This window comes from Macaca fascicularis, chromosome 7, assembly GCF_037993035.2.
Source record: "Macaca fascicularis isolate 582-1 chromosome 7, T2T-MFA8v1.1".
Classification (NCBI taxonomy): Eukaryota; Metazoa; Chordata; class Mammalia; order Primates; family Cercopithecidae; genus Macaca; species Macaca fascicularis.
In genome coordinates this window covers 132,304,402-132,327,124 of record NC_088381.1, presented here as the reverse complement: position 1 = coordinate 132,327,124, position 22,723 = coordinate 132,304,402, and the positions used below count along the sequence as shown (strand labels likewise).

Here is a 22,723-nt window from a genome sequence, read left to right as displayed (position 1 = left end):
CCTTCCCCTCCCTCTCGCCCGCCCACCCACTCTGCCGCTGGCTGCTAGGGGCACCCGCGGTCGCCTGTTTGTTGCAACAAGTTTCTGCGTCGGGCTCCGAGGAGGCTGGCGCAACCCGCACCGCGGGGGCTGTCGCGGCAGCGGCGGCTTGACCACCCCTCTCGCCCCTCTCTCAAGGGTAGGCTTGGGACCTCCTCCTCCTCCTGTTTGCACAGCTGGATGTGACTGGGCTCCTCCCGACTCCCCAGGGCAGTATGCGCGGCTGTTTTCCCACTCTGTCCAGATGTCAGACCCCTGCCCCGTTGGGCCCAGCAGCTGGGCCGTCCCTCGCGGTCCGCCTCGAGTGCTTCGGAAACCTCGCTCTGTCCGGTCGGTTCAGGGTCGCCTAGTCCCCGCGCTCCCCCCACCCCACCTTCCGTGGGCCTGTCCGCCTCTGGCCCTGAGTCACTTCCCTCGCCATGCCCCACCTCGCCCAGTCCGCCTCTCCACCCAGGCTCCCGCGGCTCGGCCTCCCTGGCCCCGCGCCCTCATCCCTTCCCCAGCGAACACGCGGGCGCATCCTTCCCCACCCCCACCTTCACCCCAGAACTGAGGGGGTGCCTGTGCTTTTGCACACCCTGGGGAAAGTCCCCGGGTCACGCGGTTGTTTGTGGGGAGCCTGTGACGCTCAGGCTCGTCCCTGTGCTTCCGCCTACAGAGTCACGACTGCGAACTGTAGCGGCAGCGCTCAGAGCGCGGGCCGACCCCCGCCCGGCTGCGGGCGGGAGGGCGCGCACGTACGCACGCACGCACGCACGCACACCCTGGCCTTGGCGCCCCTCGTTCCCCTGCTACCAGACACGCGGTCACGTGGGGCCATCGCGGGCTGCCGGCGCGGGAAGCCGCGCGAGAGCCAGCCGCGGGGTGCGTGAGCCGGCTCCACCGCTTGCTGTGCGCGGCTTGGGAGCCCGCCCCTCCTGCACGGAGGAGTCGGCTTGCCGCCGCGGCGGCATCTGGGTAAGCGACGCGGCCCAGCCCTTGTGGGCTGCCCCGGTCTCAGTCCCTCCCGCCGCGAGCCGCCCAGGGCGGCGGCCTGCAGCTGCACCGGTCGCGGGACAGATGCAAGTAGCTGGGGAGAGGGGTGTTTTTGGTCCCATTGAGATGTCAGGCAGGGCACAGGAGGAAAATACATCCGCGAGTGAGCGCTGGGCCAACAATACCCAGAACCACCCTTTGCTGCTGCTAGGAGCGGCCGCCGGGGCCTGATTCAGGGTGGCACACGGGGTGCCTTGAAGGTGCGGAGCCGTCCGTGCTGCGGGTCCGGGTGCGACCCTTAGCAGGAAACCCCAATAGGCCTGCGGCCTCCCCCGCTTGGCGCCCACCGCTCTTAGGAGCGGGCGACTTTCCATATGCTGCGAGGACGCTGCGGCTAGTGTTTCCACTCCCAGCTTGTGATTACCTAGTTTCTAGGGCAAGAAGACTTCCCCCGCGCCCTCATAATTTATTTTCTGTCTTCAAATGTTTATCTTGTTCTAAGCAAATCCAGTTTTTCTTTTTGAAGCTTGACCCATCACCGCCTTCTCTGGCACTCATTATTTGGAGTAATCAGGTGTTATCAGTTGCGGAGGCAGCGCATAGCACAGCGTAGTACCTGGAACTTGACAGCACCTAGCATGTTTTCAACAGTCAGCGCCCGGGTCTCCCCCAAGGGATTAAATTTGGCATTCTTTCTCTTGAAACTCAAGTTCGTCTGGCAGAGCTATTGATCCTCTCACAAGACTATCAAGTGTGTAGAGTACACTTTGGAATCTCACGTTTTAGAGCTGAGCGGTGCCTTACAGAAAATCTGTTGATCATCACAGAGAAGACACCAGGCCTAAAGAGCGTGATGTAACTGGAGCTAGCTACACCTCTTGATAGCTAAGACTCCAAGGCTCCAGACACCTTGGTGATTGCACTCTCCACTATGCCAGGACCGCAGTGCCAGTTTACCCCACTCACCTGTAGAGAATGTATCCGGCGGAGGTCATTATACTTGGCTTGATTCAGATTATGGAGAAATCAGGCATGGCCACTGTGTGGGTTTGATAGTATTTCTAGTGAGGTAGGCCAGCTATGGTGTATTTTTGGAACTAAAAGCCTTCACCCCTCAGCCACCCCTGAAAATTTCATTGCTGTTCTCTTCAAGAATAACCATTATTTGCAGCATTGGTTGCTTCCTTATGTTAAGGCATCAAAGTCTTCTTTAACAATCTTCATATATTTTAGTTAAGGGCAAATCATGAATCCGTTATCGGACATCAGCTCCTTAACAGGGAACAGAACACTGATGGGATAGGACATGGAATAGATTAGTTCTGAGAGCTGGCAATCAATGAAATATCAAGGTATGGTCAGGAAGAAAGCAGAGAGGAACCCACATAACCTGCTACACCTTTTTTGTCCAGTCCTACCTTGAATGTCTTATTTGCATGTATTAGAGATGGATTCTGCTCAAGTTGGCCGCTGTTTACTGAATACTTGCAGTGGGCGAAGTATCATACTAGCTGCTTTCATAAATGAACTTTGTATCTTTACCAAAGAGGAGATGGTACTGTCTTCATGTTACAAGCCTGAGGAAACAGGCCATTACCTGGGCTGTAGTGATATAGTCATTTGCAGTAGAATTTAAGCCTAGATCGCTTATCTCTCAAGTCCAATCAGTGCTCTTTTGCATTATGTCTTGCTCCTGCTTCAGCCAGGAAGGGAATGAGAGAATCGCCTGTGGCTGATTTATTGGCGCCTGTGGTTGCCCAGAGAGGCCAAGCAGGACTTTCAGCTGCCCTCTATGCCTTACAAAATGGAGCTGTGAGCTTCCACCCTATCTCCTGAGGGGAATGTGAAGGAGCCAGGCTGTCTAGCTGGGGAGGAGGGGCCCAAGTGCCTTGGCCGTAAAATATCCTGGCCAGGGCTGTGCTGGGAAGTGTTGCATAATGCCCTCCCCACCACTGAACCAAAGTGATTTATTTACTATGGTCCGTAGGTGGTGCCTGACCAACTTGTCCGTTTTAGCAATAACAGGGCCAGAAAAGAGTTGGGGGTTTTATGTTATTGCAGGGTTTTTCCTTGTTTTAAACAAGCAGTGCAGGTGCTCTTATCTTGATAAGTTATAAAGTGCTTCTTTCTACACCACTTCCTGTGCCCCTTTTCTGCATATTTATTCCAAATAGCATGTGAACTTCAGTCTTTTAAGGAGAGAAAGCTGAGAAAATACTGCTCCAGTTTATTAGCACAGGCTATGGAGACAGACCTGGCTTTTTATCTCCGCTGTATACCATTTGTTGATTGTGTGTCCTAAGCATAGGATTTTTCCTCATTTGTAAAATGGAAATGAAAATAATACATTAGTCATCACAGTGAGGATTTTAAGAGATAATGTATATACAGCACTTAGCACAAGGCCTTGCATATAGTATTTATTATAATAATAGGTTTTGAAAATAACCAGAATAGCAGTATTCTCCTTAAGAAAGGAAAGATACTGCTATTTGAACCTGCTTAGGGATAGAGGAGGAAGAAGAAAGTGTTTGAAGCAAACACCAGTTTCAGGATTATTTATTAAATTTATTTATACTTCTAGTTTATTTATTTATTTATTTTAGACAGAGTCTACCTCTGTCACCCAGGCTGGAGTGCAGCAGCGTAATTTCGGCTCACTGCTGCCTCCGCTTCCTGCGTTCAAGCGATTCTCTGGCCTCAGCCTCCCAAGTAGCTGGGATTACAGGCGCCTGCCACCACACCTGGCTAATTTTTGTATTTTTAGTAGAGACGGGGTTTAGCCATGTTGGCCAGGCTGGTCTTGAACTCCTGACCTCAAGTGATCCGCCCACCTTGGCCTTCCAAAGTGCTGGGATTACAGGTGTGAGCCACTGTGCCTGGCCCATATTTTCTTTATCCATTTGATTATCCATGGACATTTGAGTTTTTCCCCCTTATTGGCAGCTCTTCTGCCTCAGCCTCCCAAGTAGCTGGGATTACAGGTGTCTGCCGCCACGCCCAACTAATTTTTGTATGTTTAGTAGAGACAGGGTTTCACCATATTGGTCAGGCTGGTCTTGAACTCTGACCTCAGGTGATCTGCCCTCCTCGGCCTCCTAAAGTGCTGGGATTACAGGCTTTTATTTACACTTCTACTTTCCCTTTGCTAACAGGAATTTTTTCTCTTTTGTGTGTGTGTGTGTACTTTATTGGGAGAAAAAGTACTTAAGAGTTTTCAGTTATTTTTGATATTTTTCTAATTCATTTCTTCTCTGTTTACAAATCAGTCATGCATGGATGTTTTGTTTTTCCTGAAATCTCCAGGCACTTTAAGCAAAGGGTTTTATTAGCCCACTTGAGTAATGGGTTCATGGGAGTACCGTTCCATTGCGAAAGAAATATTGGTTTACCTGTATCCAGAAGTTTTAGTTACTCTTGTCTGTACTGTCTAGGTCTGTACTAGCATTGTAATTTTCCAGCTTTCTCCTGTCCTTCGAGTACCTTATTTTTTCTTTTAGAAATTTGGTCTGTCTTTAATGGACTAAGAAGAATCTTTTCCTTTCTTTCTCCGGGTTCTGATTTTTTTTTAAAGGTCTGTTAACAATTTGTGCTCACTGTTGTTAGTTTTCTTGTGTGCTTGGCTTTATCAGGCATCCTACAATGTCATGTTGGTTAGATGGGAGTTAGAAGTGCTTGGAGGTTGCCTATGTCTGCCAACAGGCAGGAGGCCCCAAACTAATGTTTCCCAGTTCCATTAAAGGTTTCTAGAGCATAACTACTCTTCCTGTATCATCTACCACCTCCACTTCATACCCTCTTTGCTAACATTCTCAGTATATCTTAATAAGCAGATGTCTGGAATTATAGCAGATTTTACCTCAAACAGTATTTTCAGATTTGGAATTTCTATATCACTTTTAGATGTTATGAAATCCAATCTAGGTGTAATGGAGTAAGAGAGTAAATATTTCTTTTTCCTAAGTACTATTTGAAAAGAAGGCTGAAAATAGTGTGTTCCTCTGCCTCCCCACCCATGCCCGGTTGCCAGTTTAGGAGCACTTTTGTTTCTTTTTTTTCTTTCTTTTTTTTTTTTTTGAGACAGTTTCACTTTTGTTGCCCAGAGTGGAGTGCAGTGGTGTGATCTCGGCTCACCGCAACCTCCGCCTCCTGGGTTCAAGCGATTCTCCCGCCTCAGCCTCCCGAGCAGTGGGATAACAGGCATGTGCCACCACGCCTGACTAATTTTGTATTTTTAGTAGAGACGGGGTTTCTTCATGTTGGTCAGGCTGGTCTTGAACTCCCGACCTCAGATAATCCACCTGCCTCAGCCTACCAAAGTGCTGGGAGTGAGCCACTGTGCCCGGCCATGGAGCACTTTTGTTTCTTAATCTGGCCAGTTTTTTTTTTTTTTTTTTTGAGGCAGAGTCTCGCTCTGTCGCCCAGGCTGGAGTGCAGTGGTGTGATCTCGGCTCACTGCAAGCTCCGCCTCCTGGGTTCATGCCATTCTCCTGCCTCAGCCTCCCAAGTAGCTGGGACTACAGGTGCCCGCCACCATGCCCGGCTACTTTTTAAAATATTTTTAGTAGAATTGGGATTTCACTGCGTTAGCCAGGATGGTCCTGACCTCGTTATCTGCCCGCCTCGGCCTCCCAAAGTGCTGGGATTACAGACATGAGCCACCGCGCCCGGCCAATCTGGCCAATATTTTAAGGTTACAATTAGAATTACAGTTGTTATTTGTTCATTTAATGTAGTCAACATAATTTCCACACTTTGAATGCTCTTAAGGAATTGTTTATTTATAGAGACTAGTATAAAGTTGCTCTATCTTACTTAGTTGGAACTAATCCAGAGTTACTACAATCTAGAAAGTAAAGAAGGTTTTTTTTTTATAGTCTCTTAAATATCACTGTAATTGTAGAGTGTGAAATAATTTCTTGGGTTTCCTTGGTCCCCTGTTCCTTTGAGGCAGTGGTTCTTTTTTTTTTTTTTTTTTTTTTTTTTTTTTTTTTTTTTGAGACAGAGTCTTGCTCTGTAGCCCAGGCTGGAGTGCAGTGGCGGGATCTGGACCTCGGCTCACTGCAAGCTCCGCCTCCCGGGTTCATGCCATTCTCTTGCCTCAGCCTCCTGAGTAGCTGGGACTACAGGCGCCCACCACCACGCCCGGCTAATTTTTTGTATTTTTAGTAGAGACAGGGTTTCACTGTGGTCTCGATCTCCTGACCTCGTGATCCGCCCACCTCGGCCTCCCAAAGTGCTGGGATTACAAGCGTGAGCCACCGCGCCCGGCCGGCAGTGGTTCTTAACTGAGGTGTCACGTTAGAATCACCTGGGAAGCTTTTTAAAAAAAGAATCTGGCCGAGAACAGTGGCCCACGCCTGTAATCCCAGCACTTTGGGAGACCAAGGCAGGTGGATCACCTGAGGTAAGGAGTTCGAGACCAGCCTGGCCAACGTGGCAAAACCCCGTCTCCACAAAAATATAAAAATTAGCCAGATGTGGTGGTGGGCGCCTGTAGTCCCAGCTACTCCAGAGGCTGAGGCAGAGAGAAGCACTTGAATCCAGGAGGCGGAAGTTACATTGAGCTGAGGTCACGCCACTGCACTGCAGCCTGGGTGACAGAGCGACACTCTGTCTTAAAAAAGAAAAAAAAACAATCTGTGCCTCACCCCTAGGAATTCAGTTCTGTTTGGGCTAAGCCTGGGTTGGGACTCAGACATCAATACAGCTCTTCATAGAAGGTTTTACAGTATAGTCAGCAATAAGAACCTCTGTTTCAGGATAAAATGATTTCTACAAACATTTTTTCATTCTCTAGGTAATAAAATGTCACACCTCTACAGTCATGTGAAAGTTCCATTAAAAAAGTTAGTCGCTATATAAAGTCTTTTATCATATGGCACTTGAAATATTTTGCTTTTGCCTTTGTATTTATAGCCGTGAGTAAGTAGCTCAAAAAAGCTGTACATACTCCTCTGCCAACTTTCCTGTCTCCTTGTCTGAATGATAATTCATCATAAAGTATCAGTGGTAAGCATTGACAGAGAAAATATCTAAGACTGTTTTCCTACAGAAACAGTCATCTTGCTCTTTTTGTTCCTTTTTTATTAAAGATTCTTACAGCCTGAGAGAATGAAGAGCTGTGTAGTCCAGGATATCAGTCTGGCTACCATAGATCTGAGAGTCCAGTCTAGTACAGTAGATTTTTCTAAATACATAAGAATCAAAGATATATATTGAATATCAAGCCAGCTTTAAACAAACATAGATACTAGTATAAAGTTGTTCCATCTTAATTTGAAGTAATCCAGAGTTACTACAATCTAAAAGGTAAAGAAGGTTTTTGTAATCTCTTAAATATCAATGCTGGCCGGGCGCGGTGGCTCAAGCCTGTAATCCCAGCACTTTGGGAGGCCGAGGCGGGCGGATCACAAGGTCAGGAGATCGAGACCACAGTGAAACCCCGTCTCTACTAAAAATACAAAAAATTAGCCGGGCGCGGTGGCGGGCGCCTGTAGTCCCAGCTACTCAGGAGGCTGAGGCAGGAGAATGGCGGGAACCCGGGAGGCGGAGCTTGCAGTGAGCCGAGATCGCGCCACTGCACTCCAGCCTGGGCAACAGCGTGAGACTCCGTCTCAAAAAAAAAAAAAAAAAAAAATCAATGCTAAACATATTATGATAATGTATCACTTTGATAACAGATAAAACTTCTAAAAATGTAGCACTCTTACATTTTGATTCTAGTATTTATAAGTATAATAAAATGATACATTATTTTTCCATAATTTCTCTCACATCTTAAAATTCTCATCAGAAAGTCTCAAATGTAACTTCTAAGCTCTTTCTGTATTCATGGGAAACTTTAGCTTTTTCACATACTAGAGAAAATAAAATAGACAGTCAAAGAATGATGAGCAAAGGCTATACAAAAAGTCTAGCTAATAGTTTGCAAAGTAGGTTGTATTAGAAAATGTTCTAATAACTTTGCACTGGAATGGGGCTATTGATTTGAAGTAATCTGATATATTACAACATCAAAGGTCTATTATGCAAAACAAGTTTGAACGCATCTCATGTGTACTTGGTGTTTTTTTTTTTAATAGATTTTGTTTCATTTTATACACTTGAAAAGTTTACTCCCTTATTTGATTCAACATATTTGCAAAATCTGACAACAGTATAAATGCTGAAAGTTCTAGATGGGGTTTTAAAGAAAGGGCCCCGGGTTTAAAGTCAGTCTTGAGGTATTACCAGCGCCATTTAATTGCTAGTTGTTTGACTTCAGGTATGTTTCCTGCCTTCTCTGAGCCTGTGGTTCCCAGCCATAAAATAGAACTGATAGTACCTGCTCTACTACCTCACAAGATTTAAAAGAAAAAAAAAAAAACAAGAAAAAAAGATAGTGTAGGGCAGTGGTTCTCAAAGTGTGGTCCAAGGAGCCACTGAAGGTTTCATGGGTCAATAAGGATCTCCCTTATGTAAGAACAGATTCTCAATATACTCGAACCAAAACAACATATGACAACAGATTGAATGCAGAATCAGATAAGAGAGTCCAGCTGCATCTGTTAAAGCCAGGTATTAAAGAGGATTGCAAAATGTAAATTAATACCACTCCTCTCACTTGTTTTTGAAAGTTTTTTAAGGAAAAAATATGTTAGTATGTAATGGGTTTATTGCTATTTTAAATAAATATTTTAAAGTCTTTTAATTTTGAATATCGTAAATATTGATAAATCTATATAAACAGCAGCTCTTCATAATCTGTAATACTTTTTTTTTGAGACAGAGTCTCGCTCTGTAGCCCAGGCTGGAATGCAGTGGTGTGATCTCGGCTCACTACATCTTCCTCCTCCCAGGTCCCGGTTCAAGCAGTTTTCCTGCCTCAGCCTCCCAAGTAGCTGGGATTACAGGCACATGCCACCATGCCCAGCTATTTTTTTATTTTTATTTTTATTTTTATTTTTAGTAGAGATGGGGTTTCACCAAGTTGCCAGGCAGGTCTTGAACTCCTGACCTTGTGATCCGCCCACCTTGGCCTCCCAAAGTGCTGGGATTACAGGTGTGAGCCACCGCGCCCAGCCTGTAATACTTTTTTTAAAAAGTGTAAGTGGATCATGAGACCACAGGTTTTTAGAACTGCTGATAAACAGTAATGGTTGAGTAGGGCTGCTCTGCCTATGGAGTAGCCATTCTTTTATTTATTTTCTAATAAATTGCTTTCATTTAAAAAAAAACACAAAATGTTGGAGGAGGCGGCAATGGTTGAATAGTTCCTATCAGGACAATTTCCTGCAGATAAATATAAACTTGATAAATTTTTTTTTTTCCCTTTTGAGATGGAGTTTTGCTCTTGTTGCCCAGGCTGGAGTGCAGTGGCACGATCTCGGCTTACCGCAACCTCTGCCTCCCGGGTTCAAGCAGCTCAGCTGCCTCAGCCTCTGGAGTAGCTGGTATTACAGGCATGTGCCACCACACCCGGCTAATTTTGTATTTTTAGTAGAGATGGGGTTTCTCCATGTTGATCAGGCTGGTCTCGAACTCCCGACCTCAGGTGATCTGCCCACCTCTGCCTCCCAAAGTGCTGGGATTACAGGCGTGAGCCACTGCGCCCAGCTGATGAAAGTTTTAAAAATGACTAGATGACATTTGAGAATTACAGAAACTAGATTGAGGTCTGCAATTGGAAGAGGAGAACAGCAGTGAATAAGCTTCTGTTTTTATGGCTTTTAGACTGGCATAGGTCCCAGCTGGTGATATGAAGAGGTGGCTACAACTGTAATAACAACCTGTAATCTCTCTAGAAGAAATGGGGACAGAGCTCACAGTGATCACGCAGCTGGAAAGTGCAGGAGAAAATCCTAGAAAGAATGTTGGAGTGGCAGAACCCCAAACACTGTTTATAAACTCTGCTTGAATTTCTTGCAAAGCCCTGAACTGTACATGTGTGGAGCAGCCTCCAAACAGCACACTTAAGGCTAGAGGAGCAGAGATTTTAGCTGCTGTCCACCACAGGGGAGGCAGAACTTGGAGTTTAAGTCTAGCTGAGGTAATTGTCTACAAAAACAAAAACATAAACACTCTTTGGAAGAATATTACAGAATCTAGAGTCATTTGTATTAATCACAATATCTAGGCTATAATCCAGAAACCATCACCCTAATCAGTGGAGACTGACCCCACAATGAGCCAAAGGTTGGATTTAGCAGAGAAGATTTAAAGCAGCTATTATAACTATGCTCAAGGATGTAAAGCAAAATAATGTTGTATATGTGAACAAATAGGAAATCTCAGCAGAGAACTAGAAACTTTAAAAAAGAACGAAATGAAAATTTTATATCTGAAAATACAGTATTTGAAACAAAAATCTTGAATAGATTTAACAGAGCAGATAGAAGAGATAAGTCATTTAATTTGAGGATAGATTAATAGAAATTATCTAATCTGAAGTAGATAAATTATTGTATATGAAAGTTCTGTGTAAACTTCAGTGCTCTATGTAAGTTTCAGAGTTTATTACTCCAGGTTTCTTTCATATGTAAAGGGAAGAGGTGCATTTGGGTCTTCTTCTGATCTGAAGCTCCCTTAATGTCTTGTCCTGTCATGTCTGTGTCTAGGCTTTATGCCCTCTGGTTTCTTTATTTTTATTTTTATTTTTTTGAGACAGAATCTCGCTGTGTTGCCTAGGCTGGAGTGCAATGGATCTCAGCTCACTGCAACCTCTGCCTCCTGGGTTCAAGTGATTCTTCGGCCTCAACGTCCCAAGTAGCTGGGATTACAGGCATGTGCCCCCACACCCGGCTAATTTTTGTATTTTGAGTAGAAGCGGGGTCTCACCATGTTGTCCAGGCTGGTCTCAAACTCCTGGCCTCAAGTGGTCCACTCACCTTGTCCTCCTAAAGTGCTGGGATTACAGGCGTGGGCCACTGCGCTTGGCCTAGCCTCTGGTTTCTAATATCCCCTGCAGTCAAATATTTGGCCCTTGCTGCTTTCCTGTGCTATTGTCAGAGGTCACCAGGAATCTTTTGGTCATTACACTCGACATGTTTGTAATGGGCCTCACCCCCATGTTTCTCTTCAGTTATTTTGCACCATTGCCACCTCCTTTCTGCAAGGTCATTGCTTTTCCTCAATGACGATGTTTTCTTATTTCTCCTTCTCTGTCTTATTGTGTCTTTTCTGTTTTCCAAAGATTCATTGTTAGCTTTTTTCCCTCTTATTTCATTCTACTTTTTAGTCTACTTTATTATTTTCATACTTGGTTACTTCAGCCTTGTCATTTTAGAGGCCTCTTCTCCCTCTCTGGCTCTGCTCTCTCTAGAGCCCAGTCCTGCTTCTTGTCTCTGCTGATCACTAAACATTTCTACTTAGATATCTGGTAGACATTTGGAGCTCAGGGTGTCTGAGGTGAAACCTCTATTCTTCTTCTTCTTCTTTTTTTTTTTTTTTTTGAGGCGGAACTCGCTCTTGTTGCCCAGGCTGGAGTGCAATGGCATGATCTTGGCTCACTGCAACCTCTGCTTCTCGGGCTCAAGCGGTTCTCCTGACTCAGCCTCCCGAGTAGCTGGGATTACAGGCACCCGCCATCACGTCTGGCTAATTTTTTGTATTTTTAGTAGAGATGGGGTTTCACCATGTTGACCATGGGTGGTCTCGAACTCCTGACCTCAGGTGATCCGCCCGCCTTGGCCTCCCAAAGTGCTGGGATTACAGGTGTGAGCCACCGCACCTGGCCTTTTTTTTTTTTTTTTTTTTTTTTTTGAGGTGGGAGCCTCTTATCAAGCCAGTTTCTGTACTACTTCTCTAATGTTCTGGGACTCTGCCTTTATATCAACACCTAGCACGTGGCAGTTACTCTGAAAATGTGATCTGAAGGAATGGATGAATTCTTCTATTTACCCAAGCTGGAATTCTGAGACTCACCTTTGATTTGATCTCTGTGGTGACCACATCCAATCTGTTGCCAAGTCATGTCAGTTTTGTGTCTAATGTATCTTTTGTATTCCTTCCTCCATTCCCACCACGATTACTTTGATATCATAGTAGGCTTCTAGCCAGTCTTTTCTTTCTCCATGCCTTTTCCCTTGCTAATATTTTTTATATGTTGCTATTAGAGCAGTCTTGATTCATGCCTAATGATGGTGATGATGATAATGCCTCGTATTTATTAAGCACTTACTATGGGCCCACTATTTCTAAGTGCATTATATCATTAAATTCAAATAACCTTTAAGTTAGATACTGTCATTATCCATATTTTATAAGTGAAATGGAGGCCCAGAGAGTTAAGTATCTTGCCAAGACCATGCAGCTGGTAAATGGCAGAGCTAAAATTTTAAGCTGTCTGATTTTAGTTCAAGCTTTAACTACCACACTCTGTTCTCCCTCCCACAGAGTAAGGTAACTGATCATGCTGTTCTTACTCACACGTCTTAGATAGTTGATTTCAAACACTATACTACTTTTTAGTCTTATATTCAGTATCCTTTGTGAGCTGACCACATCTCATTATTTCTGTTACTTTGGTTTTTTTTTCTATGCCAGACTGAATCCTTCTGTTATCTAAATATTCATATTCTTCCCAGTAATTTTATTCATTTTATTTTTTTTTCTACCTGGCCTTCTTTCCCATTGAGTTGCCTGTGTTTGTCTCCCTCTGATAGCATGTTCTCTAACTGCTCTATGCTACTAAATGCATTTATTTCATATTATAATTATGGTTTGATGTTTTATCTTTCCTGTGAGCCTGTAATCTTGAGTGTAACATCTGTCATTTTTTTCTGTCTCCATGCCTTGTACAATGCACACTTTTACATATTTTTTCTTTATTAAATTGCTCTTCAAAAAATCTGTTGAATAAGTGAAGAATTTAACTATTACCCATAGACCATTAACCATAAGATTCCCGTATGGGTGGCTTATTAGTGTGCTATGTCTCATTTCCCTGTGGTTCAGTAGTTCATTATACTACATAATGGGAAGAACTGGTGAAAATGTTTATGATCTGAGGGTTTGGTGTTTTTTTGTTTTTGTTTTTGTTTTTTGAGACAATTTATCAGGCTAATTTAAGATACTTCAGTTTTTTCAAAAAATTGATTATTATTCAAAAAATAATCATTTCATTGATTCTAAGACACGTTTTTCACATGCTGAAATTGTCAATATAGATTTTTATTTTGTTAGGCTCGGCACAGTGGCTCATGCCTGTAATGCTAGCACTTTAGGAGGCCGAGGTGGGCAGATCACCTGAGGTCAGGAGTTCGAGACCAGCGTGGCCAACATGGTGAAATCACATCTCTACTAAAAATACAAAAATTAGCTGGGCATGGTGGCGGGCACCTGTAATGCCAGCTACTTGGGAGGCTACTTGGGAGGCCAGGAGACTCACTTAAACCTGGGAGGCGGAGGTTGCAGTGAGCTGAGATGGAGCCATTGCACTCCAGCCTGGTCAACAAGATCAAAACTTCGTCTCTAATAAGAATAATAATAATAAAATTTGGGGATTATTCCACATCAGTACATTAAATATGTAGTTTTAATAGATTCTACCTTTTTTTTTTTTTTGAGACGGAGTCATGTTCTATCATCCAGGCTAGAGTACAGTGGCGCGATCTTGGCTCACTGCAAGCTCTGCCTCCCGGGTTCATGCCATTCTCCTGCCTCAGCCTCCCAAGTAGCCGGGACTACAGGCACCCGCCACCATGCCCAGCTAATTTTTTGCATTTTTAGTAGAGATGGGGTTTCACTGTGTTAGCCAGGATGATCTCGATCTCCTGACCTCGTGATCCGCCCGCCTCGGCCTCCCAAAGTGCTGGGATTACAGGCCTGAGCCACCGTACCCGGCTTTTTTTTTTTTTTTTGAGACAGGGTCTTGCTCTGCCACCCAGGCTGAAGTGCAGTGGCATGATCATGGCTCGCTGTAGCCTCAATCTTCCTGGCTCAAGATGTCCTCCTGACTCAGCCACCCAAGTAGCTGGGACTAAGGCATGCACCACCATGCCTGGCTAATTTTTGTCACATAGGAAGCACTATAAAATGTTAGCTATATTTATTATATTACTGATCACTTAGCTGTCTGCTGCCCAAGCCACTGCCTGTCTCCAGACGGCTAACCCCGCATTCCATCACTGACCTCCTTAGACCTTGGTCTAACTGGCTGGTGTGGAAACCTCATTCTTTTTTTCAGTGTCTGCTCTTTCAAAGGATGTTCTCCTGGCCACCCAGTGATGCCCTTTATACTACAGCTACCAGGGCTCTCTCCACAGTAGGGTAGAGAAGATGAGATAGTCTCGCACCTGCCTGAAACCAGGGCACTTCTGAATGTCTTTGCTGCTTATACTCGGCTTCTTGGCCAGAATTCTGCATATTCTTCCTCATATAGGCTCCCCCGACAGTTGTTCCACCTTGCCTTCTACTTCCTTTGGGAACCTACATTCTAATGTGCATCTGAATCCAGATGAGATCAGGGTTTAAGTTCTTTCTTTTTTGTTTGTTTGTTTTTTTTTTTTTTGGTTTTTTGTTTTGTTTTGTTTTGTTGAGACAGTTTCACTGTTGCCCAGGCTGGAGTGCAGTGGTGTGATCACAGCTCACTGCAGCCTTGACCTCCCAGGCTTAAGTGATCCTCCTGCCTCAGCCCCCCAAGTAGCTGGGAGTACAGGTGCATGCCACCATACCCAGCTAATTGTTTTATTTTTTGTGGAGATGAGGTTTCACTATATTGCTCAGGCTGGTCTCGAATACCTGGGCTCAAGCCTCATCTTCCCAAGGTGCTGGGATTACAGGCATGAGCCACTGCACCGGCTTAAGTTCTTTCTCATGAGGCTCTTGGGCCACAATTAAATTGGGGATGTGGCTTGACATCTATTTTAAGGGTTCCTGAGCTACTGTGACTGATAAGTCCCCCAAACATTTGATGAGAGGTGGGAGGCCAGTATCCCCTGAGTACCAGAGGATCCGTGAGGAGGAGTGACATCTCTAGCTCAGCCAGGATACCCTGTTATGTTATTAACATAGCTAACATCAAGTAGCAGTTTCCATTACAACATGATTTTCACATAAGTTATCTCATTTAACTCTGAGGCAGGAATCAGTATCTCCTTTTCATTTTTCTAATGAGGAAACAAGATTAGAAACATTGTGTTCACATAGATGGAAAAGGACAGGTCTGTCTTCGTGTGTCACCATACCAAGCTATCTTCTTATCAGAGGAAAAAGGGTCATATTTTATGGTTCAGCAGAGTTTATATCAGTTGGCATAATGGAGGAATTTAGTGTTAGCCGTGTTTGCAGTGAAAGTAATAGGATGGAAAACTTGAATAATTTCATTTAAATTTAGGTTTCCTTGTTACTTTGTAGGTTTGTGTGAACTGTAGACAATTTTATGTTAATAAAAAGTAATGCGTATATAAATACACACCTATATATATTTATCTTGTCGTTTTTTCAGAACCACAATGGACACTGCCAGCCATAGCCTTGTTCTTCTCCAACAACTGAACATGCAGCGAGAATTTGGTTTTCTGTGTGATTGCACAGTTGCAATTGGAGATGTTTACTTCAAAGCCCACAGAGCGGTGCTTGCTGCTTTTTCTAACTATTTCAAGATGATATTTATTCACCAAACAAGGTAAGGATGTGTTTTTGTAAATAAGAATTTTTAATATTGTGATTTATATAAGCCTTATTATAATATCATTTTGGAAATTCTTTGTTACAGAGTCACCCTAAGAAGTAAAGTTATAATTTTTTCTTTTTTTTTTTTGGAGATGGAGTCTTGCTCTGTCACCCAGGCCGAAGTGCAATGGCGCAATGTCGGCTCACTGTAACTTCCACTGCCCAGGTTCAAGCGATTTTCATGCCTCAGCCTTCTGAGTACCTGGGATTACGGGCGCGTGCCACCACGCCTGGCTAATTTTTGTATTTTTAGTAGAGGTAGGGTTTCACCATGTTGGTCAGGCTGATCTCGAACTCCTGACCTCAGGTGATTTGCCTGCCTCAGCCTCCCAAAGTGTTGGGATTGCAGGCGTGAGCCACTGTGCCTGGCTAAATTATAATAATTTTTTATACATCAGTAATTAAACTCAGTGGGTAGGCTCCATAGTGGAAAATAAGAATGAAACTAAGAATAGCTAAAATTGGCCGGTTGCCGTGGCTCACATCTGTAATCCCAGCACTTTGGGAGGCCAAGGTAGGCGGATCACAAGGTCAGGAGTTTGAGACCAGCCTGGCCAATATGGTGAAACCCCCGTCTCTACTAAAAAACAAAAATTAGCCAGGCATGGTGGACAGCTGTAGTCCCAGCTACTCGGGAGGCTAAGGCAGGAGAATCGCTTGTACCTGGGAGGTGGAGGTTGCAGTGAGCCGAGATCGTGCCACTGCATTCCAGCCTGGGTGACGGAGCAAGACTCTGTCTCAAAAAAAAAAAAAAAAATAGCTAAAATTTACTGAAGGCTTATCCCATACCAAAGCACTAAGTATTTGCCCTGTAGTGTAAATTCTACTGCTCTCCCTATTTTAGGGAAAGGAAAACTGAGACTGAGTTAAGTAACTTGCCCATGCAGGATTATATAGCCATTAAGTTTGATACAGGTATGTCTGAAGCTATGTCTATGCTTCTAGTCACTAAGCTGTTAATTTTTATTTCATGTAACACTTTTGTTTTATTATTTTTTAATTTTTTTGAGATGGAGTCTAGCTCTGTTGCCCAGGCTGGAGTGCAGTGGTGCGATCTCGGCACACTGCAACCTCCACCACCCAGGTTCAAGCAGTTCTCTTGCCTTAGCCTTCCAAGTAGCTGGGACTATAGGTGTGTGCCGCCACGCCTGACTAATTTTTGTATTTTTTAGTAAAGATGGGGTTTCACTATGTTGGCCAGGCTGAACTCGAACTCTTAACATCAGGTGATCTGCCCGCATTGGCCTTCCAAATTGCTGGGATTACAGGCGTGAGCCACTGCACCCGGGCTCATATAACACTTTCATAGCAAAGTTTCAGTATCCTAATTCTACCTGCCATATGGTCTGTATTATAGTTTAAGGGTCACTTGTTTCAAATATTTTTTCAAAATTACTTTGCTTTTTCAAATTTGGGTTAATCCAACATATTAGGTATGTAGGGAGGGGGAAGGAAAGTGGTATTCAGATTCTAACCTTTTGGTAGAGTAGTTTTATTCCATCCTAGATTGAAAGTGACGGAACACTCTATGTTTTTTTAAATAACCTTACTTGAAATAGGAGTTCAGCCTCAATTATACATTGTAATTGTTTTTGTTTTTGTTTTTTTTGAAGACAGAGTTTCGCTCTTGTTGCCCAGGCTGGAGTACAATGGTGCAATCTCGGCTCACTGTAACCTCCGCCTCCTGGGTTCAAGTGATTCTCCTGCCTCAGCCTCCTGAGTTAACTGGGATTACAGGCATGCGCCACCACGCCCTGATAATTTTGTGGTTTTAGTAGAGACGGGGTTTCTCCATGTTGGTCAGGCTGGTCTAGAACTCCCGACCTCAGATGATCCACCCGCCTCGGCCTCCCAAAGTGCTGGGATTATAGACGTGAGTCACCATGCCCGGCCTTAATTGTTAATTCATTCAAATATTTATTGAATAAGTATTCAATATGTAAGGCTCTGTGCTATACCTCAGTGTATTAATCCGTTCTCATGCTGCTGTAAGGACGTACCTCAAACTGGGGGGTTTTTTTTCATTTTTTTTTTGATACAGAGTCTCACTCTGTCCCCCAGGCTGGAGTGTAATGGTATGATTTCGGCTCACTACAAGCTCCAACTCCTAGGTTCAGGTGATTCTTGTGAGCCTCCGAATAGCTGGGATTACAGGTGTGTACCACCACACCCAACTAATTTTTGTATTTTTTGTAGAGACAGGGTTTCATCACATTGCCCAGGCTGGTCTTGAACTACTGACCTCAGGTGATCCACCTGCTTCAGCCTCCCAAAGTGCTGGGATTACAGGCATGAGCCATTGCACCTGGCCCGAGACTAGGTAGTTTAAAAAGGAAAGTGATTTAATTGACTCACAATTCCTCAGGGCTTGATAGGCCTCAGGAAACTTACAATCATGGCAGGAGAGGAAGCAAACACTTCCTTCTTCACATGGTGTCAGGAAGAGGAAGAATGAGAGCCAGGTGAAGGGGGAAGCCCCTTATAAAACCATCAGATCTCGTGAGAACTTACTATCATGAGAATAGCATGGAGGAACCACCCCCATGATTCAGTTACCTCCTATCAGGTCCCTCCCACCACACATGGGAATTACGGGAATTATGGGAATTACGATTGAAGATGAGAGTTGGGTGATATGGGTCAAACCATATCACCCAATAACAGGTAAGTTATAATCTCTGTCTTTGAGCAATTCATAGTCTGATAAGTAATGTGTATAAAGCAAATAGTTGTGCTGTAATTGACCCTTCTGTGCCTCCATTTCCTTATCTATAAAATGTTTGAATAGTATACTCACCCCATGGGTACTGAGAAGATTAAATGGATTAATAGTATTGAAATGCTTAGAATAAAGTTTTGCACTGTTAGCTACTGTTACTATTAATAATAATGCCTTAAGTCTGTCACAGAAGTGTATACAAGATAGAGTAAGGTTTCAGTGGCCCTATTTTGAGAAGGTTGGAATGGGCTTTACAGAGATCCTGGATCTTGAAGAATCAGAAGGAGTTTTTCAGATGTTGTAGAAGGACTCAAGAATGTGCATCATAGGCAGAGGGAAAAAATGGCATGAAAACATATACAGATATATGAACCAGGCCAGCTCATTCCGACCACAGAATAGATTGGAATGGTTGAAACATACGGCACAAAGTGGAGAGGAGATTGGAGTGGGGACAAGTAATGGGCAACTTTTTCTGGCAAATGAAGGAGTTTCTTATCTGACCTAAGTGTCAGTGTAGATTACTCTCACTATATTGGAAACGCCACCTTCAGAGCAGTCTCTTGAGAGCTGTGAGTTGGTTCAGCTCTCAGTGCACCTGTTATGTGCTTGCTAAACTGAACCCAGGTGATACAAAGGTAGGCCTGCTATGTGGTATCTCTGTATTGAGCAACTAAAAATCATGTTATTAGAACCCTGAACTGATATTTTTAAAAGCCCTGCCACAAACCATGTTAGTGGGTGGGTTAGAGCTAAGAGTGGAACCCAGTAGAGGAAGAGGGAAGTCCTAAGGTATCAAGACTAAAGCAATGGATTGCCAGCATACTGCCACCCAGAGCAATCTGATGCACTGACATAAACTTCTGCTTCAGGGAAGGTAAGTCCATTCACTGATTTCATTGTTCCTTGATAGCAACATTTCCTTCAGGTTGTCTCTATTCTAATTTTGCAGGGATATGTCTGATTTCTTACATACTTATTTCCATCTATTACTTGAATTCTAGATTCATACGTAAAAATTGAAATTTGGGATTATTTTTAAGCTTTTCAAAATTATACCTGTATTCATTGTGATTTATTTATTTATTTTTATTTTTAATTATTTGAGACAGAGTCTGGCTCTGTTGCCCAGGCTGGAGTGCAGTGGCACGATCCTAGGTCACTGCAACCTCTGCTTCCTGGACTCAAGTGTTCCTTCCATGTCAGCCTCCCGAGTAGCTTGGACTATAGGTGCATGCCACCACGACTGGCTAATTTTTTGTTTGTTTGTTTTGTATTTTTGTAGAGACAGGATTTTGCTGTGTTGCCCAGGTTGATCTTGAACTCCTGAGCTCAAGTGATCCACCTGCCTCAGCCTCCCAAAGTGCTGGGATTACAGGCATAAACCACCATGCCTGGCCTCTCATTTGTGGTTTAAAGAACACATATATGAATATATTTGGGAAGCCAAAATAGGATTAGCATTTAGATTTTAAATATTATCAATTTCAATGGATTCTTTTTTTTTTTTTTTTTTTTTGAGACAGAGTCTCGTTCTGTTGCCCAGGCTGAAGTGCGGTGGTGTGATCTCAGCTCACTGCAACCTCTGCCTCCCAGGTTCAAGCAATTTTCCTGCTTCAGCCTCCCTAGTAGCTAGGACCACAGGCGTGTGCCACCATACCCGGCTAGTTTTTTGTAATTTTAGTAGAGACGGGGTTTCACCATGTTGGTCAGGCTTGTCTTGAACTCAGATGATCCACCTGCCTTGGCCTCCCAAAGTGCTGGAATTACAGGCGTGAGCCACCGCACCTGGCCGATTTCAATAGATTCTTTCAACAGTTTTAAGATATTTTTGTTGTGGCTATAAACATGTAAAATTTGCCATTTTAACTATTTTTAATTATACAATGCAGTGGTGATAATCACATTCACAATGTTGTACAACCATTATTACTATCTATTTCCAAAACTTTTTTATCACCCCAAACAGAAACTTTGTACCCGTTAAGCAATAATGCCCCATCTCACACTCTCAACCCCTGGAAACTGCTAATTTACTTTCTATCTCTATGACTTTGCCTATTCTAGATATTTTATACAATACTCATCCTTTTGTGTCTGTCTTATTTTACTTAGCATGATATTTTCGGGGTTCTCTACGTTGTAGCAGGTATCAGAACTTCCTTCTTTTATGGTTGAATAATATTCCATTGTATGTGTAAGCCATCTTGTGTTTATCCACTCATCTTTTGGTGGACACTCAGCTTCTTTCTACCTTTTGGCTACTGTAGTAATGTTGCAGTGAACATTGGCATACAGGTATCTGTTTTGAGTCCCTGTTTTTAGTTCTTTTGATTGTTTACTCGACAGACTGTTAAATTCCTTAAGAGCAGGGTACCTATTTTATTCATCAATTTTCTACCCCTGGCATCTAGTATAGTGCATATCACTTAGGAGTCATTCGATTAACGTTGAACTAATCAGAATGTGTCTGTGTTTCCTAACTTTAGGCAGTAGATTGAATACAGGAAGACTTTTTGGTGGGCCATAAAGTTGGTATAAAATGAAAGTTTAAGCCTGTGTTGCCATGTTTTATAAGGCAGATTGCTAAGTTTGAACTTCTTAGGAAGAAATTGCTTTAGTCTCAGACTATGCTGTTAGCTGAAAGGCCAACTAGGTTGTGTTTCATTTCTTGTGGGTCTGTTTTTGTTTTTAACAGTGAATGCATAAAAATACAGCCAACTGACATCCAACCTGACATATTCAGCTATTTGTTGCATATTATGTACACGGGGAAAGGGCCAAAGCAGATTGTGGATCATAGTCGTTTGGAGGAAGGGATTCGATTTCTTCACGCCGACTACCTTTCTCACATTGCAACTGAAATGAATCAAGTGTTCTCACCGGAGACTGTGCAGTCCTCAAATTTATATGGCATTCAGATCTCAACAACCCAAAAAACAGTTGTGAAACAAGGACTGGAGGTCAAAGAAGCTCCTTCTAGTAACAGTGGAAACAGAGCTGCTGTCCAGGGTGATCACCCCCAGTTACAGCTGTCTCTTGCTATTGGTCTGGATGATGGCACTGCAGACCAGCAGAGGGCCCATCCTGTCACCCAGGCGCTGGAGGAGCACCAGAAGCCCCCAGTTTCCATCAAGCAGGAGAGATGTGACCCAGAATCTGTGATCTCCCAGAGCCACCCCTCACCATCATCAGAGGTGACAGGCCCCACTTCTACTGAAAACAGTATCAAAATACACTTATGCCATTACTGTGGGGAACGTTTTGATTCCCGTGGTAACCTAAGGCAACATCTCCATACACATGTGTCTGGATCCCTGCCATTCGGTGTCCCTGCTTCCATTCTGGAAAGCAATGACCTTGGTGAAGTGCATCCCCTTAATGAAAACAGCAAGGCCCTTGAATGCCACAGGCTCAGCTCCTTCATTGTTAAGGAGAATGAACAGCAGCCAGACCACACCAACCGGGATACCACAGAGCCTTTGCAGATCAGTCAAGTATCTTTGATCTCCAAAGACGCAGAGCCAGTAGAATTAAACTGTAATTTTTCTTTTTCAAGGAAAAGAAAAATGAGCTGTACCATCTGTGGTCATAAATTCCCTCGAAAGAGCCAATTGTTGGAACACATGTATACACACAAAGGTAAATCTTACAGATATAACCGATTCCAAAGGTTTGGTAATGCATTGGCCCAGAGATTTCAGCCATACTGTGACAACTGGTCTGATGTCTCCCTGAAAAGTTCTCGCTTGTCACAAGAACACTTAGACTTGCCTTGTGCCTTAGAGTCAGAGCTTACACAAGAAAATGTGGATGCTATCCTAGTTGAGTAGCAGCTTCTCTTTCAGAATTTTTATACCAATTCTGAAAAAGAAAATTCGCATGGCATTTTTTATTCATAAATTATTTTCCTCCTCAAGTTTGGTTGACTTTTTTTCTTCACAGCTTATCCATGGTTTTAAGGTTGTATATATTAGATCTTCTCATAAGACATATTAATATGTGGCTATTAAAATGTAACATTCAATTACTACTGTGAACTTTTCACAAATGAAATTACAATTTAGAAATCAGAAATCAATGTAGAAATATGGAAACTTTAAATAGTTATTTATAGAATTTCTGTTTTTCCAGTTACAGAACCAGTAATATCAGATTGAATATAAAGTAAATGAAATCTGTTTTAAAGCATATTCTAAACTATCACTTCTGCCTACATTTCACATGAATTCACTCCTACAAGGATTATTTTTAAATATTTTCTTCCATATAGGAAATTAATACTTATTTTAGTGCATAACTATATGTTATACATATGTTATAATGTATAAAAAT

General features: G+C 43.3%; 1 protein-coding gene across 4 annotated transcripts; it reads left to right on the top strand.

The window, feature by feature from the left end:
* Positions 1-70: 70 nt before the first annotated feature.
* ZBTB25 (zinc finger and BTB domain containing 25) lies at positions 71-22,307 on the top strand. Of its 4 annotated transcripts, none has more exons than XM_015453890.4 (3): positions 71-178; positions 15,443-15,622; positions 21,087-22,307. In XM_015453890.4, exons 2-3 carry the CDS (start codon positions 15,450-15,452, stop codon positions 22,219-22,221), a joined length of 1,308 nt encoding a protein of 435 aa, XP_015309376.2. In that variant the 5' UTR covers positions 71-178; positions 15,443-15,449; the 3' UTR covers positions 22,222-22,307. The 4 variants fall into 4 exon arrangements, with proteins under 4 accessions (XP_015309376.2, XP_005561526.2, XP_005561527.2 ...); XM_005561469.5 differs by lacking the exon at positions 71-178 and adding an exon at positions 836-996; XM_005561470.5 differs by lacking the exon at positions 71-178 and adding an exon at positions 836-1,100.
* Positions 22,308-22,723: the final 416 nt, after the last annotated feature.

Bases quoted from the DNA above. Each gene is read 5' to 3' on its own strand.
- ZBTB25 (XM_015453890.4), top strand. From the start codon at position 15,450: ATGGACACTGCCAGCCATAGCCTTGTTCTTCTCCAACAACTGAACATG. The intron at 15,623-21,086 runs GTAAGGATGTGT...TGTTTTTAACAG, and splicing joins ATATTTATTCACCAAACAAG to TGAATGCATAAAAATACAGC.